The 16,305-nt window shown below is 53.7% G+C and overlaps 1 protein-coding gene across 2 annotated transcripts in view; it reads right to left on the bottom strand.

Moving 5' to 3' along the window:
* The window catches only part of DNAAF6 (dynein axonemal assembly factor 6), a 184,439-nt gene that overhangs the window by 63,024 nt on the left and 105,110 nt on the right, over positions 1–16,305 (bottom strand). For both annotated transcript variants that reach the window (XM_078688387.1, XM_078688388.1), the window contains one exon: positions 14,971–15,056. In XM_078688387.1, coding sequence (XP_078544513.1) covers positions 14,971–15,056 — 86 coding nt within the window. The remainder of the gene's footprint in view (positions 1–14,970; positions 15,057–16,305) is intronic.

Raw genomic sequence — 16,305 nt, 5'->3', positions numbered from 1 at the left:
AGTCCTCCTTACATTTTTATTTCCTTTTCTCTCCTGCTCACTTTCTGCCTTCAGTGCATTGGGCACAGGTGCTAGTAAAGTGAAGAGAGCAACCTAATGACCTTCACGAAAGGGCAACTGATGGCGAGTTTGTGGTGAAAAGGCTCTCCTTACAAATGTAATTCACACTTTTGTTAGCAAATGGCTGCTGATTAGACTGCCCAAAGCTCGGCCCTTTTGTAGATGCTATGGGTGAAAATGGGTGGAGCTGCAGGTTTAAGGGGACCGGTTTGGTGAGGCCACGCATTTGTCTACCTTAATCACACTTCAGTGCAGAGCCCTCACACCTACCTCTCTGTGCCTCTGTTGTGGGTGTTGCTGACTGCTGGAGACAGCCCTGCGGTGGGAGGCATCCGTACAACAAGCATTTGCAATGCAATAGGTTTTGCATTAGGAAAGTTTGAGCTATTGGTATCGTAAATGGCAAATTTTTTATTTATGTGTTGGTTTTGAAAATAGCTAAATTAATAGCTTTGTCATTTACAATGCCAATAGTTTTGACTTTCGTAAATGTGACACCTATAGCATTTGTAATGCAATATGTGTTGTATTTACGTACCTTAGATGTATTGATATTACAAATAAAAATGACTTATTTTTTTTAATAATTATTACTTAAATAAAAGGTATTGTAATTTATAATGGCAATAGCTTTTGTAAATAACTTTTGTGAAGATTATGTTCATTGTATTTTATTGTGATGAAAATCCAAGAACAGAAGTGAAATATTAACATCTTTTTGTGACATTTGTAATAAAGCTGAAACATTGAGAGAACATATTTGAACCAGTTGTTGTTGAATGGTTGCACAGATTGATGCTGGGGTGGCGCCGAGTTATGCTGTGGTTGCACAGATTGATGCTGTGGTAGCGCATAGTGATGTTGTGGTGCCCCTGAGTGATGCTGTGGTGGTGCAGGGTGATGCTACGGTGATGCGATGGATAGATAGAGTGAGTGCGATAGATAGATAGAGTGAGGGCGATGGATAGATAGACAGATAGAGTGATGGCGAAAGATAGAGTGAGTGCGATAGATAGACAGATAGAATGAGGGCCAGAGATAGATAGACAGATAAAGTGTATCTATGTTGCATTGAGTAGAGTGTAAGTATGAGGTGTGTAATTATATGGCACTGAGTTGTATTATGTGGAGTGTATTTACGTTTCATTGAGAAGAGTGTAATTATGTGGCATGTAATTATGTGGCACTGAGTGGTTATATGGGGAGTGTATGTTGTATTCAGTAGAGTGTAATTTTGTGGCATGTAATTATGTGGTACTGAGTGGTATTTGGAGTGTATGTTGCATTGAGAGCAGTGTAATTATGTAGCATATAATTATATGGCACTGAGTGGTCTTGTTTGGAGTGTATGTTGCATTGAGTGCAGTGTAATTATTTGGCGTGTAATTATGTGCCACTGAGTGGGATGTGGTGTATATGTTGCATATAGTGCAGTGTAATTATGTGGCGTGTAATTATGTGGCACTTGTGGTATTTGGAGTGTATGTTTCATTGAGTGCAGTGTAATTATGTGGTGTGTAATTCTGTGGCACTGAGTGGTACTTGGAGTGTATGTTGCATTGAGTGCAGTGTAATTATGTGGCGTATAATTATGTGGCACTGAGTGGTATTTGGAGTGTACGTTGCATTGAGTGCAGTGTAATTATGTGGCGTGCAATTATGTGGCACTGAGTGGGATTTGGAGTGTACGTTGCATTGAGTGCAGTGTAATTATGTGGCGTGTAATTCTGTGGCACTGAGTGGTATTTGGAGTGTATGTTGCTGTTGGACAGGCCGCATGGTCGGGCTGCCCCCCCTCCCCGCAGTAGGACCTGGACCCTGGCTCTCCCTGCATCCCCAGCCAAAGTCCCTAAACGACCACCCGAAGTACCCTGCAATCCCTCCACTACAAGACACCAGCCCCGGACCCAGCTGGCCCGGGTCACCATCCACACCACGACATCGAACCGGCCGCCATCTTGGGGCACTGCAGCACGAGGCCGCGTGGCCTCAACTCGACCCTAACCCTGGGCCCGGCCGGCCCCGACATCGGGGCACCAACCTCCCCCCAGGAGGCAGAGTGACCACTTGGCAAGTCAATGGGAGAAGGAATCGCCAACGGCTCCCCTCCGCCAGGTGTCGATCACCCCCGGCCGCCCTGGGCGCTGGCTCCACCCCCCTGCTGGGTGTCTGGACTCCCTCATCCCGGACCTCCCGGCCCCCAGGCGCGAGGGTCCGGACATCAAAGGGGACCAGACCTATAACTGGGGCAGTGCCAGACCAGGAAGGCAGTTGTATCCTGGAGTCGAGAGACCCGAGAAGAACTCATCCGTGACTGGCCTGCTGGCGCTGCCGCGGCCCTCTGCCTAGTGAAACCATCTTGGCCTGCTGGCGCTGCCGCGGCCCTCTGCCTCGTGAAACCATCGACTTGGCCTGCTGGCGCTGCCGCGGCCCTCTGCCTTGTGAGACTACCATCTTGGCCTGCTGGCGCTGCCGCGGCCCTCTGCCTCGTGAAACCATCGACTTGGCCTGCTGGCGCTGCCGCGGCCCTCTGCCTTGTGAGACTACCATCTTGGCCTGCTGGCGCTGCCGCGGCCCGATCCACAGACCCTCCAGCTCGAGGATTGTGAGCTCGCCCCTTACCACTACCTGTACCGATCCGGTACCAAGACTGTCCCGCTACCCCCTTTCCCTACAGAGACTAGAAGTGAGAGGACCCCCGGGTCCGAGATATCCTGTATCGCTGATATCCTTGCCTTAAGAACCTTATATAAAGCATTGAACTCGACTTGGTGTGGTGCCTGTTTGTGGGGAGGGAGGTAACTTGTCTGTACGATCACCGGAGACGGTCCCCCTCGGGGATCTCTCCCTCAGTACCCGGCCGACCCTCAGGGTCCCCGTCTAACATTGGTGGCCAGCGACGGGATCCGAACCTACGCATAATCGTACAGAAAGTCACCCGACCCACGACACACGACCACCATGACAACAGAGAGCGGAACAACGGAGAAATTCCAGATGGAAAAATTGGAAGACTACAACCACCGAGAACTGAAGCAATATTGCATGGAACTTGGTCTCCCAACCACGGGTCTGAGTACGAAGGAAGACTTCAAACGAGCCCTAGAAGCCTGGGCGGAAACGGGTACGGCCGTACCCCGAACACAAACGACCGAAACGAGCCCCGCACCAACTAAAGAAAGAGCGGGTCTCTCCCTGGAAGAGATCCGAGAAAGAGAAAAAACCAGACTCCACGAATTAGAACTAGCCCGACTTCGCTTGGATGGAGAACTCAAGCTGGCCGAACAAAAAATAACCCTGGAACACTTACGGCTCAAGGAAGAGCGAGAAGACAAGCAAAGACAGAGAGAGCTAGAGGAAAAGAAACTAGAGTACGAACATGAGCGCGATCTCAAAGCACTGGAGATCCAGAAACAGAATAAAGACCTCGGGCTCCCCGAACGACCGACCCCGTCTGCCTCGACCGAACCCAAGGTTCACATCCCCAAAGATGTCATCCGGGAATACCACAAGAACGATGATATACAGCAGTGGTTTAAAGCCTATGAGGTGGCAATGACCTCCCACCGGATTCCCCGAAGCGATTGGGGAGCCGGATTATGGAGGAGGTTTGTCAACGAAGGGCGGGACGCCCTGCTGCAACTCCCGGACCAGCTGATGACCTCCTACGACCACATGAAGGCCGCCCTCCTCACTCGATACGGGCTCACACCTGAGATGTACCGCCAACGGTTCCGCGACTGCAAACGGATTCCGGGTACAACTTGGGTGGAGTACGTGAACTTTTTTAGCCGAGCCTTCGAGGGGTGGATCAAGGGCAACAAAGTAACCACCTACGAACAACTCTTTGACCTTATCGTATGGGAACACCTGTCGAACAACTGCTTCGTGGAGCTCCGGCAACACCTCCTGGACAGTAAGCTAACCGACCCTCGACAACTCGCCGTCGAAGCCGACCGGTGGGAAAGCACCCGAGTTGGCCGGAACGCACCCAGCGAATTATCCAGACCGTATCGCCCCCGAGGGGGAGGAGGGAGTCAGGGTCGGGGGAGAGACCCCGGCCCCTCGTCACCCCCCAGAAACCCCTCGACCCCGGTTGGCCGAGGAAGCCCGGCCGTCCGGGCCGGTTTCCGGGCCAACATTACGTGCCACAGGTGCCAGCGACCCGGCCACTACGCCAGTGATCCCAACTGCCCAAAGAATCCGAACACTACCCCCCGCCAAGTTGCAGCGGCGGCCCTAGGGGAAGAACTAATCCCGGAAGACCAAGAAGAGTACGAGACCGATCCCTCTGAATGGGCGCCCGCCGCCATGGCACTGGTCTGCTTAGGGGAGAGAGACATGATTCCGCGGGCCCCCCTTCCCGCCAACACCCAGAAGTACGGTCAATGGGTCAACATTAATGGCCGCCGGGCGGAAGCCCTCCGCGACACCGGGGCCAGTGTAACGGCGGTCCGACGCCACCTCGTCACTCCCGACCAAATCTTGCCGAACATTCTTTGCCCTGTCCGATCAGCCGACAACTCCGAAAGCCTATGCCACATGGCCTGCGTCCCCTTCGAGTGGGGGGGAGTAACAGGGATGTTAAAAGTAACTGTCCGCGATGATGCCCCCGTGGACTGCCTCCTAGGAAACGACCTTGAAAGCTCTCCATGGGCAGCTGTCGAACGGAGGGAGCACCTGGGAATGCTTGGCCTCCCCGAATGGGTCTGCGTCACGACCCGGTCCATGACCGCCCGCGCGGTCCCCAGCCCAGAAGAGCCCGAGTGGCCAGAACCTCCTCCCGCGCTCATCCCAGAGGAGGCCGCCCCAGGAGCCAGTCCATTGACCCAAACCGAAGAAGGATCCGACCAGCTTCGGGACGTCCCTGACCTGGCACAATGGCGGCAGGAGGGAGGCCCCACGCAGGAACAATTCCGGGCCGAACAGAAAACCTGTCCCTCTCTCGAAGGACTCCGGCAGCAAGCCCTGGCCCAGAGCACCGGGGATACCTCGGGGGCCCACTGGATCTACTGGGACCAAGACCTGCTCTACAGCGAGCAGAAAGTGGCGGAACTAGGGGCCAGTCGGGTGCTGGTGGTACCCCTTCGCTTCCGAGACTTCCTCCTGAACTTAGCCCACGATGTCCCCCTTGCCGGACACCTGGGGCAGGATAAAACCTACGACCGCCTGGTGACCCATTTTTTCTGGCCCCACATGCGAAAGGATGTCACCAACCACTGCAAGGCCTGCCCCACCTGCCAGGCCAGCGGAAAAAGTGGCCGAAAAATCAAAGCACCATTGCAACCCTTTCCTGTCGTCACCACCCCGTTTGAACGAGTGGGAATAGACATTGTGGGGCCCCTCGACCCTCGAACAGCCCAAGGACACCGGTTCATCCTGGTCCTCGTAGACCACGCCACTCGCTATCCCGAGGCCATCCCTCTTCGGACGGTGACGGCCCCCGTGGTGGGCCGGGCCCTGATGGGGATCTTCTCCCGGGTGGGGTTCCCCCGGGAGGTCGTCAGTGACAGGGGCACGAACTTTATCTCCAGATATATGAAGTCTCTTTGGCAACAATGCGGGGTCACCTACAAATTCACGACCCCCTATCACCCGCAAGGAAACGGACTGGTCGAGAGGTTCAACCGCACCCTCAAGGGGATGATTATGGGCCTAGAAGAACCCCTTCGACGCCAGTGGGACGTGCTACTTCCCTGCCTCCTGTTTGCCTATCGGGAGGTCCCTCAGAAGTCCCTCGGCTTCAGCCCATTTGAACTCCTGTACGGGCACCCCGTCCGGGGTCCCCTCAGCCTAGTCAAGGAAGGTTGGGAGCAGCCTCCCCAGAAAACTCCCCCGGACATCTACAGGTACCTCCTGGCTCTCCGCAACCAGACCCGGCAGTTCCGAGACACCGCCAAAGCCAATCTCGAGGCCAGTCAGGAGGACATGAAGAGGTGGTACGATCAGCACGCGTCCTCCATTGAGTTCGAACCGGGACAACAGGTCTGGGTGATGTCCCCGGTTGAACCCTGTGCACTCCAAGACCGATGGTCCGGGCCCTTCAAGGTAATCAAACGCAAAGGGCCCGTCACCTATTTAATCGACATGGAGACTGCCCGGAACCCCCTACGGGTCCTCCATGCCAACAGGCTAAAACCCCATTTTGTGCGATCCGAGCTCAGCCTCCTGATGGCTACCGATAATGGGACAGAAGAAGACTCCGAACCCCTTCCGGACTTACTGAGGGCCTTCGAGCAGGATGGCTCAGTGGAAGGGGTCCAGCTCTCCGAGGCCCTGTCCCCGGAGCAACGCCAAGACTGCCAAACGCTCCTGAGGCGGTTCGCCTCCCTGTTCTCCCTCACCCCCGGAGTCACCCCCTGGTGCCTCCACGATGTGGACACCGGGGACAGCCCTCCTATCCGACACCGGGCATACCGCGTACCAGACCGGGTACGAGCCTGCATCCAGACCGAGGTGTCCAAAATGCTGACCCTGGGAGTGATCGAACCCTCAGACAGCCCCTGGGCAAGCCCAGTCGTCCTGGTTCCCAAGGCGGCCGCCCCGGGCGTTGCCCCGGAGCTCCGGTTCTGCGTGGACTATCGGGGGCTGAATGCAGTTACCCGGACCGACGCTCATCCCATCCCCCGGGCCGACGAGCTAATTGACCGGATGGGGGCCGCCCGCTACCTGAGCATCTTCGACCTAACAGCGGGCTACTGGCAGATCGGCCTCACCCCTCGGGCCCAAGAACGATCCGCCTTCTCTACCCCAGACGGGCACTACCACTTTAAAGTCATGCCCTTCGGCATGAAAAACGCCCCGGCCACGTTCCAACGGCTGGTAAACCAGGTACTGGCGGGCCTGGAAGACTTCAGCGCCGCCTACCTGGACGACATTGCTGTGTACAGCCACCAGTGGACCGACCACCTCCGCCACCTGCGGGAGGTTCTACACGCCCTCCAGCAAGCCGGGCTCACCATCAAGGCCAGCAAGTGCCAGGTTGGTCAAGGGTCCGTGACCTACCTGGGACACCAAGTGGGAAGCGGGCTAGTGGCTCCTCTCCAACTCAAGATTGCTGCCATCCAGGCCTGGCAACCCCCTACGACCCAAACGGAGGTCCGGGCCTTCCTGGGGCTCACCGGATACTACCGGCGGTTCGTGAAGGACTATGGCAGCATCGTGGGGCCCCTCACAGAGCTCACCTCCAAAAAGGGCCCCAAAACCGTCAACTGGACCCTGGACTGCCAATCGGCCTTCGAGAAACTAAAGACCGCCATGTGCACGGCCCCCGTGCTCCAGGCTCCCGACTACAGCCGGGAATTCATTGTGCAGACGGACGCCTCCGATCATGGTGTGGGGGCCGTCCTCTCCCAACTCAACGCCGAAGGGGTCGACCATCCGGTGGTCTTCATCAGCAGACGCCTCTTGCCCCGAGAACAGCGCTGGAGCACCATTGAGAGAGAGGCCTTCGCCGTAGTCTGGGCACTCAAGAAGCTCCGGCCATACCTCTTCGGCACCCACTTCCGGGTGCAAACAGACCACCGACCCCTGCAATGGCTGATGCAAATGCGGGGGGAAAACCCGAAGCTGTTGCGCTGGTCCATCTCCCTGCAGGGGATGGACTTCACGGTGGAACATCGTCCAGGCCAGGACCACGCCAACGCCGACGGCCTGTCACGCTTTTTCCGCCTCAGCGAGGAGAGTCCCCAGGAAGATGGCTGACTCTCCCCGCCTTCAGCTGGGGGGGACGCATGTTGGACAGGCCGCATGGTCGGGCTGCCCCCCCTCCCCGCAGTAGGACCTGGACCCTGGCTCTCCCTGCATCCCCAGCCAAAGTCCCTAAACGACCACCCGAAGTACCCTGCAATCCCTCCACTACAAGACACCAGCCCCGGACCCAGCTGGCCTGGGTCACCATCCACACCACGACATCGAACCGGCCGCCATCTTGGGGCACTGCAGCACGAGGCCGCGTGGCCTCAACTCGACCCTAACCCTGGGCCCGGCCGGCCCCGACATCGGGGCACCAACCTCCCCCCAGGAGGCAGAGTGACCACTTGGCAAGTCAATGGGAGAAGGAATCGTCAACGGCTCCCCTCCGCCAGGTGTCGATCACCCCCGGCCGCCCTGGGCGGTGGCTCCACACCCCTGCTGGGTGTCTGGACTCCCTCATCCCGGACCTCCCGGCCCCCAGGCGCGAGGGTCCGGACATCAAAGGGGACCAGACCTATAACTGGGGCAGTGCCAGACCAGGAAGGCAGTTGTATCCTGGAGTCGAGAGACCCGAGAAGAACTCATCCGTGACTGGCCTGCTGGCGCTGCCGCGGCCCTCTGCCTAGTGAAACCATCTTGGCCTGCTGGCGCTGCCGCGGCCCTCTGCCTCGTGAAACCATCGACTTGGCCTGCTGGCGCTGCCGCGGCCCTCTGCCTTGTGAGACTACCATCTTGGCCTGCTGGCGCTGCCGCGGCCCTCTGCCTCGTGAAACCATCGACTTGGCCTGCTGGCGCTGCCGCGGCCCTCTGCCTTGTGAGACTACCATCTTGGCCTGCTGGCGCTGCCGCGGCCCGATCCACAGACCCTCCAGCTCGAGGATTGTGAGCTCGCCCCTTACCACTACCTGTACCGATCCGGTACCAAGACTGTCCCGCTACCCCCTTTCCCTACAGAGACTAGAAGTGAGAGGACCCCCGGGTCCGAGATATCCTGTATCGCTGATATCCTTGCCTTAAGAACCTTATATAAAGCATTGAACTCGACTTGGTGTGGTGCCTGTTTGTGGGGAGGGAGGTAACTTGTCTGTACGATCACCGGAGACGGTCCCCCTCGGGGATCTCTCCCTCAGTACCCGGCCGACCCTCAGGGTCCCCGTCTAACAGTTGCATTGAGTGCAGTGTAATTATGTGGCGTGTAATTATGTGGCACTGAGTGGGATTTGGAGTGTACTTTGCATTGAGTGCAGTGTAATTATGTGGCGTGTAATTATGTGGCACTGAGTGGTATTTGGAGTGTATTTTACATTGAGTGCAGTGTAATTATGGGAGTGCAATTATGTGGCACTGAGTGTTATTTGGAGTGTATGTTGCATTGATTGCAGAGTAAATATGTGGCACCGAGTGGTATTTGGAGTGTATGTTCCATTGTAAAGTGTGTGAGGGTGCAGAGTGTGTGGGTGCGCAGAGTGTGTGGGTGCGCAGAGTGTGTGGGTGCGCAGGGTGTGAGGGTGCGCAGGGTGTGAGGGTGCGCAGGTGCGCAGGGTGTGAGGGTGCGCAGGGTGTGAGGGTGCGCAGGGTGTGAGGGTGCGCAGGGTGTGAGGGTGCGCAGGGTGTGAGGGTACGCAGGGAGTGAGGGTACGCAGGGAGTGAGGGTACGCAGGGAGTGAGGGTGCGCAGGGTGTGAGGGTGCGCAGGGTGTGAGGGTGCGCAGACTTTGTGAGGGTGCGCAGAGTGTGTGAGGGTGCGCAGAGTGTGTGAAGGTGTGCAGAGTGTGTGAGGGTGCAGTGTGTGTGAGGGTGCAGTGTGTGAGGGTGCGCAGAGTGTGTGAAGGTGTGCAGAGTGTGTGAGGGTGCAGTATGTGTGAGGGTGCAGTGTGTGCAGTGTGTGTGAGGGGGCAGTGTGTGCAGTGTGTGAGGGTGCAGAGCGTGTGAGGGTGCAGTGTGTGCAGTGTGTGTGAGTGCAGTGTGTGTGAGTGCAGTGTGTGCGAGTGCAGTGTGTGCGAGTGCAGTGTGAGGGTGCAGTGTGTGCAGTGTGTAAGGGTGCAGTGTGGGCAGTGTGTGTGAGGGTGCAGTGTGGGCAGTGTGTGTGAGGGTGCAGTGTGTGTGAGGGTGAGGTGTGCGCAGTGTGTGTGGGTGCGCAGGGTGTGAGGGTGCGGGTGCGCAGGGTGTGAGGGTGCGCAGGGTGTGAGGGTGCGCAGGGTGTGAGGGTGCGCAGGGTGTGAGGGTGCGCAGGGTGTGAGGGTGCGCAGGGAGTGAGGGTGCGCAGGGAGTAAGAGTGCACAGGGAGTGGGGGTGCGCAGGGAGTGAGGGTGCGCAGGGAGTGAGGGTGCGCAGGGAGTGAGGGTGCGCAGGGAGTGAGGGTGCGCAGGGAGTGAGGGTGCGCAGGGAGTGAGGGTGCGCAGGGTGTGAGGGTGCACATGGTGTGAGGGTGCGCAGGGTGTGAGGGTGCGCAGGGTGTGAGGGTGCGCAGAGTGTGAGGGTGCGCAGAGTGTGAGGGTGCGCAGAGTGTGGGAGGGTGCGCAGAGTGTGTGAGGGTGCGCAGAGTGTGTGAGGGTGCGCAGAGTGTGTGAGGGTGCGCAGAGTGTGTGAGGGTGTGCAGAGTGTGTGAGGGTGCAGTGTGTGTGAGGGTGCAGTGTGTGCAGTGTGTGTGAGGGGGCAGTGTGTGCAGTGTGTGAGGGTGCAGAGCGTGTGAGGGTGCAGTGTGTGCACTGTGTGTGAGTGCGAGTGCAGTGTGTGCAGTGTGAGGGTGCAGTGTGTGCAGTGTGTAAGGGTGCAGTGTGGGCAGTGTGTGTGAGGGTGCAGTGTGGGCAGTGTGTGTGAGGGTGCAGTGTGTGTGAGGGTGCAGTGTGCAGTGTGTGTGAGGGTGAGGTGTGCGCAGTGTGTGTGAGGGTGCAGAGTTTGTGAGGGTGCAGTGTGTGTGGGTGCAGTGTGTGTGAGGGTGCAGTGTGTGTGAGGGTGCAGTGTGTGCGAGTGTGCAGTGTGTGTGAGGGTGCAGTGTGTGCAGTGTGTGTGAGGGTGAAGTGTGGGCAGTGTGTGTGAGGGTGAAGTGTGGGCAGTGTGTGAGGGTGCAGTGTGTGAGGGTGCAGTGTGTGTGAGGGTGCAGTGTGTGTGAGGGTGCAGTGTGTGTGAGAGTGCAGTGTGTGCAGTGTGTGTGAGGGTGCAGTGTGTGCATTGTGTGTGAGGGTGCAGTGTGTGTGTGTGTGTGTGTGTGTGTGTGTGTGAGAAGTGCCCACTATGAACTGAATGTATGCAAGCACAGGTGTACAGGATCTGGTAGTTCACAAGGCATGGCTTTTTGTCACAGAGAGGTCACTAGCCTAGGTAGGGGTCAGGCCAGTTTGCCAACAGTTAATCATGCTTGGGCCCTAGAGAGCACACACGCCTGAACTGGAGAGTCGCGATTCAGCACATGAATGATGATTTTCAAGGGGGCTGACTGTTCTTGTGTGGGCTAGACCTCCTGAAGTGCAAAGTGCTTTTCGAAACTCAAAAGCCTCCTACCCTCTGAATACCTGCGAGTTCTAGGAAACACAAGACTAGATAGGGGGAAGGAGAGTGGGAGATGGCATGGGATCTAAAGATGAGAGAAGGGTGCGGGGAGATGAGTGAACATCGATGGAAAAAGTGGAAGATGGAAGGAGGAGAACTAAGAGGTGATAAGATGAGGCAGGATCACGAGGGGATGCTGTGGTAGCGCATAGTGTTGTTGTGGTGCCCCTGAGTGATGTTGTGGTGGTGCTGAGTGATGCGATAGATAGAGTGCGATAGATATATAGAGTGAGGGCGATAGATAGACAGATAGAGTGAGGGCCATAGATAGATAAAGTGTATCTATGTTGCAATAAGTGGAGTGTAAGTATGAGGTGTGTAATTATATGACACTGAGTGATATTATGTACAGTGTATTTACGTTGCATTGAGAAGAGTAATTATGTGGCGTGTAATTATGTGGCACTGAGTGGTAATATGGGGAGTGTATGTTGTATTCAGTAGAGTGTAATTTTGTGGCGTGTAATTATGTGGTACTGAGTGGTATTTGGAGTGTATGTTGCATTGAGTGCAGTGTAATTATGTAGCATATAGTTATATGGCACTGAGTGGTATTGTTTGGAGTGCATGTTGCATTGAGTGCTGTGTAATTATTTGGCGTGTAATTATGTGGCAACAATTAATCATGCTTGGGCCCTAGAGAGCACACACGCCTGCACTGCAGAGTCGCGATTCAGCACATGAAGGATGATTTTCAAGGGGGATGACTGTTCTTGTGTGGGCTAGACCTCCTGAAGTGCAAAGTGCTTTTAGAAACTCAGAAGCCTCCTACCCTCTGAATACCTGCGAGTTTTAGGAAACACAAGACTAGATAGGGGGGAGGAGAGTGGGAGATGGCATGGGATCTAAAGATGAGAGAAGGAGGTGGGGAGATGAGTGAACATCGATGGAAAATGTGGAAGATTGATGGAGGAGAACTAAAAGGTGATAAGATGAGGCAGGATCATGAGGGGAGAGTACAGAAAGAGCAGAAGCTGGGTAAGGAGAGAGAAAAGAAAATAGAAGAAATGGAGAAGCATGGGGAGCGGGCAGGATAGAGATGGGGGTGAGAGGATAAAGAGTGGGATAGAAGGACCAGGAGAAAAGGATAGAAGGTGAAGAGAAGAGGGTGGATGAGATAAGGGCGAGGATGTAGGTGGAAGAGAGAGACTCAAAAGAGATTGGAGTGGAAAGAGACTAGAGGAAAAGGAGGCTGGAGAGGAGAGGAGCAAGAAAGAGATCAGGGGGAGGGGGCAGGGAGGCCAGAGGAGCTGTGAAGCATCCAGACTGTCCTGAAGAAAATAAAGTGCGAGGTAGGGGTGAGGCCAGAAAGAGATGAGATGGAAGGATGGAGAGGGGAGAGAGGAGGTGAACATATGGCGGTGGGGGCGGAACACATGCTAGAAATGACGAGCAGGGAGAGAATAAAACCGATGTGGAGAAGAGATGGGGTTTACGCAGGAAGAGGGGAAGAAGGTCGCTGCAAGGAGAGGAAAGAACATCGGAAGATGAGAAAGAGGGGTGGGGAGAACAGAAGGAGATGAGGACGGATAAGCATAGGGAGAGAAAATAAAGAAAATGAGGCAAGAGTGGAGAAGATAACGAGATACAGAAGAGACGATGGCGGGGGGCAAAAACAATGGGATAAGGATGAGAGGATGGGACGGAGGGCGGGAGAAGGGTGAGGGAGCGAGCATAGGAAGAAGGAGGCAAAAGCTCTGAGGGAATAGTGGAGGGGAAAAGAGAAAGGAGAAGCAGAGGGAAGAGAGAAAAGAATGAAATGTGGATGGGAAGGAAAGAAAGAGTGACGGGTGAGGACTCTAAGGTGGAATATTGTAAGAAATGGGAGGTAAAAGAGAAGTGATGTGAAGAAAGTGGATGAGAGAACATTATAAAAGAGAGTGCTGCTCTAGAGGGTACACAAGGAGAGGGAGGACAGGGCATGAAAAGGGTGTGTGGACACTTAAGAGAGTGCACCTGAAGATGCTTACAGGTGGTGAGAGGGAGCAAAGGGCGGACTGGGGAAGTAATGATGTGGAAGAAGTGAGACGTAGCCAGAGATGGGGGGGTAGAGGAGGAGGTGCAATGGAATGGTATAGTGAGGGGGAGTGGCGTAGCGGAAAAAAAAGAAGGAACATGAGAGACTGCGCAGAGAGGTCAAGAGAGTGACGTGTGTGGTGGTGTGCATCAGGAGGCACTGGGACAAAGGCAGCCAGAGAACGAGTGAAAAGAGGCAGGCCACGTGGAGTAAGAGACAGCGACATGGAGAGGGTGGTTACAGGATTAGAGGCGGCCCAGGTGGAAATGTGGGGAAAGAAGTGAGCCGCGGAAGGACTGCATGGTGCACGCAGGAAGGAGGGAATGAACAAGGGAGGGGAAGGACACCTTCGGGTAATCTTGCGTTATATAAAAGCGCATTAAATAAATAAGTAAAAGAACGCGAGGTGGAAAAGGGGCAGGAGATATAAGGAAAAAGGAGGAACAAGAACGAAGGTTAGAGGGGCAAAGGAAGAAATAAAACTGAAAAGGAGGAAACTGGAGGAAACAAGCTCTCCGCATTGCTGTGGCGGGGGGTGGGCGGGGGAGCGGCAGCCTTTGCAGTCTGATTCGAGGCACAGACAAATGGGGCAGTGGGGCAGAGCATGTCGGGGAAAGCACTCCGACGTGAATGTGAGCGACCACATGGAGAGGGAGGGGGTGTGCTGCCTGGTGAGTTTAATGCATGTGGCAACAGAGGGAGAGCGCGGCTCGCGCACGAAGTTGACAATGCGCGTTATTGTATCCACATGAACTGTACGCGATCCGCAGTTGGTAGAGATTTTGAACTGCCTACTATATACTCGCCTATCTATCTCTGCGGGATAGAATAGTCAAGACCTCAAAGGGCTGTGTCTGCAGCGACACGGCGATGTATGCGATGCTGAGGAGTGCACTGGAATTGACATTTATCACCATTCACCACCATAGCCTGAGATCCTGGAACATGAGTTTCAGGGGTCATCTTCGTCCCCACAACTAACTCCCAATCCAGTGGCCACTCTGGATGGAATGGTCTCTTGTCTGGAGGGCAGGTTTATTTGTGCCTGGGGCTAGAGTGTGGATGTGTGCAACTTCACCTGGCCCGAAAGAAACCACTTTGCAGGACAGGAAAAGAGACGGCCTGCGCGAAGTTTTAGTCAGCCACCAGTGTCCCTGGTACCAAAAACAAATGCAATGATTGGCAAACATCAGGGGGATTTGACAAAGAGACATGCTGCCGTTAGGCTACCGCAATGGAACACTGGCCAAGGATGGCACAACAATGGCATCCATTTTGATCTACCAAACACATCTGAAAGTGGGCATACCCTATACATGAAAAGTTGCGGCACACAAGCAAGAATCAGAAAGGCACTTGTGTTGAGCGAAACCAGCAACTTTTCAAACCGGTACAGCAGCAGGCACTGCTCCCAAAATGTTGGCACTAATGCACTGTATTTTCTTTATCAATGTCGTTTCACTTTTGCAAATGTGAAACGTAGTTAACAGCAAATAACTGGTAGCAGTGTTGCAGTATAAATCTGCAGATTTGTAAAAAATATTACAAATAACAAGTAAAAGTAATATTGCATACAGAAGACATGAGCATTAGAATATGCCTGATATTGTCAAGATGATATTTAATATATTTTATGAAAGGATTACTTACTATTTTGGGGTTCGCAGATCAAGAAACTTATCACGGACATCGAGCACAATGTCTCCTGACTTTACCCCGGGCAACTTAATTCTGACCTGAGAAAAAACACAGTGAGGTATTGAATTATTGTTTTGCAAGGCTTAGTTCCGTTTCATTTCATACAGGACAAACTGGTACATCACTGTTTGCATGCATGTCTGTTTTGTACACAATGGCACGTTTTCGACTACTACTCACTTTTGAGTTGGTGTAAAAAAAAAAAAACATTATTTTTAGCTAAACTTTCATGACTCTTTGCTTACTGGTATGTCTTCCTTCTTTATAGCTCAAATCTCTTTCCTTTTCGCTTTCAATCTGCCCTACCGTGTTTATTTATTAAATGCACAAACAATTTTTCTTTAATTTACTATCTTCAGACCTAACACTAATTACATCACATGGTTTCTGTTCTGTCCACAAAGTGATCAAAAATGTCATTAGAGCATTGAAACAACGATATTATAAAGTATGATAATGAAGCAAACTTTTTATAATCACAGAACTGTACACATGCCACATTACAATGCTTTCATCACAGCATCTAACTTTGTCGCCCTGCTCACTCTACATTGTAAAGAAGTCACAAAGTAAAAAGTAATTTTGTTCACATTTGCTTAGTGATAATGTGGGTGGGACCCACATCATCATTAGCAAAAAATAATGAAAATGGTGCTACGGGGCTGGGAAACGCAGCTTTTCATACACCAGGAACTATTGGTTAGAAGAGATATCAGTACTAGAACTGTGTGAAGAACAAGTTACTTATCTGGTAGAGACTCTAGCTGCAGATTCCTTACCTTTGAATTTCCCAGGCTGGATTTGGAAACTTTTAAGCGAGCAGGGACCCTTGCACGCGGCATCGGGTAGCTCCATTCGGTGCGTGTAATGTCATCGGTATCGTAAGCGTTGGTTATGACATCGCAGTCACCTATATAGGCATCAACCAGGTGCGCTGACTTCTGTACTTTTCATTTGTTTCACACCAGAAGTGCAGAGCCATGAAGTAACTGACAAAAACATATGCAAAACTAGGGCATGAAAGGTGGAGCAACCCTAGTCCTAACAAAATCAGTCTGCAAAGCAGGAGGCATGGGTGGGGTTGTAAGGAATCTGCAATAAGGGAATAGAGAGGCAACAAAAAAGGAAGAGTGTTTGTACACTCTTTCACGAAATGAGTAAAAGTCCTTCAGTATTGTACACAATCCACTTATTTCATCCGTGGACATATTCTTTGTACAAGATGATCGGACACACAGCCAACGCGTTTCGCCCAAATTGGGCTTCCTCAGGGCTGGTAAATTAGAA

Source organism: Lissotriton helveticus, chromosome 4_1 (assembly GCF_964261635.1).
Source record: "Lissotriton helveticus chromosome 4_1, aLisHel1.1, whole genome shotgun sequence".
In the NCBI taxonomy this organism is placed as follows: Eukaryota; Metazoa; Chordata; class Amphibia; order Caudata; family Salamandridae; genus Lissotriton; species Lissotriton helveticus.
Note: the sequence above shows the minus strand (reverse complement) of the source record. Positions and strands in the feature narration are given on the sequence as shown.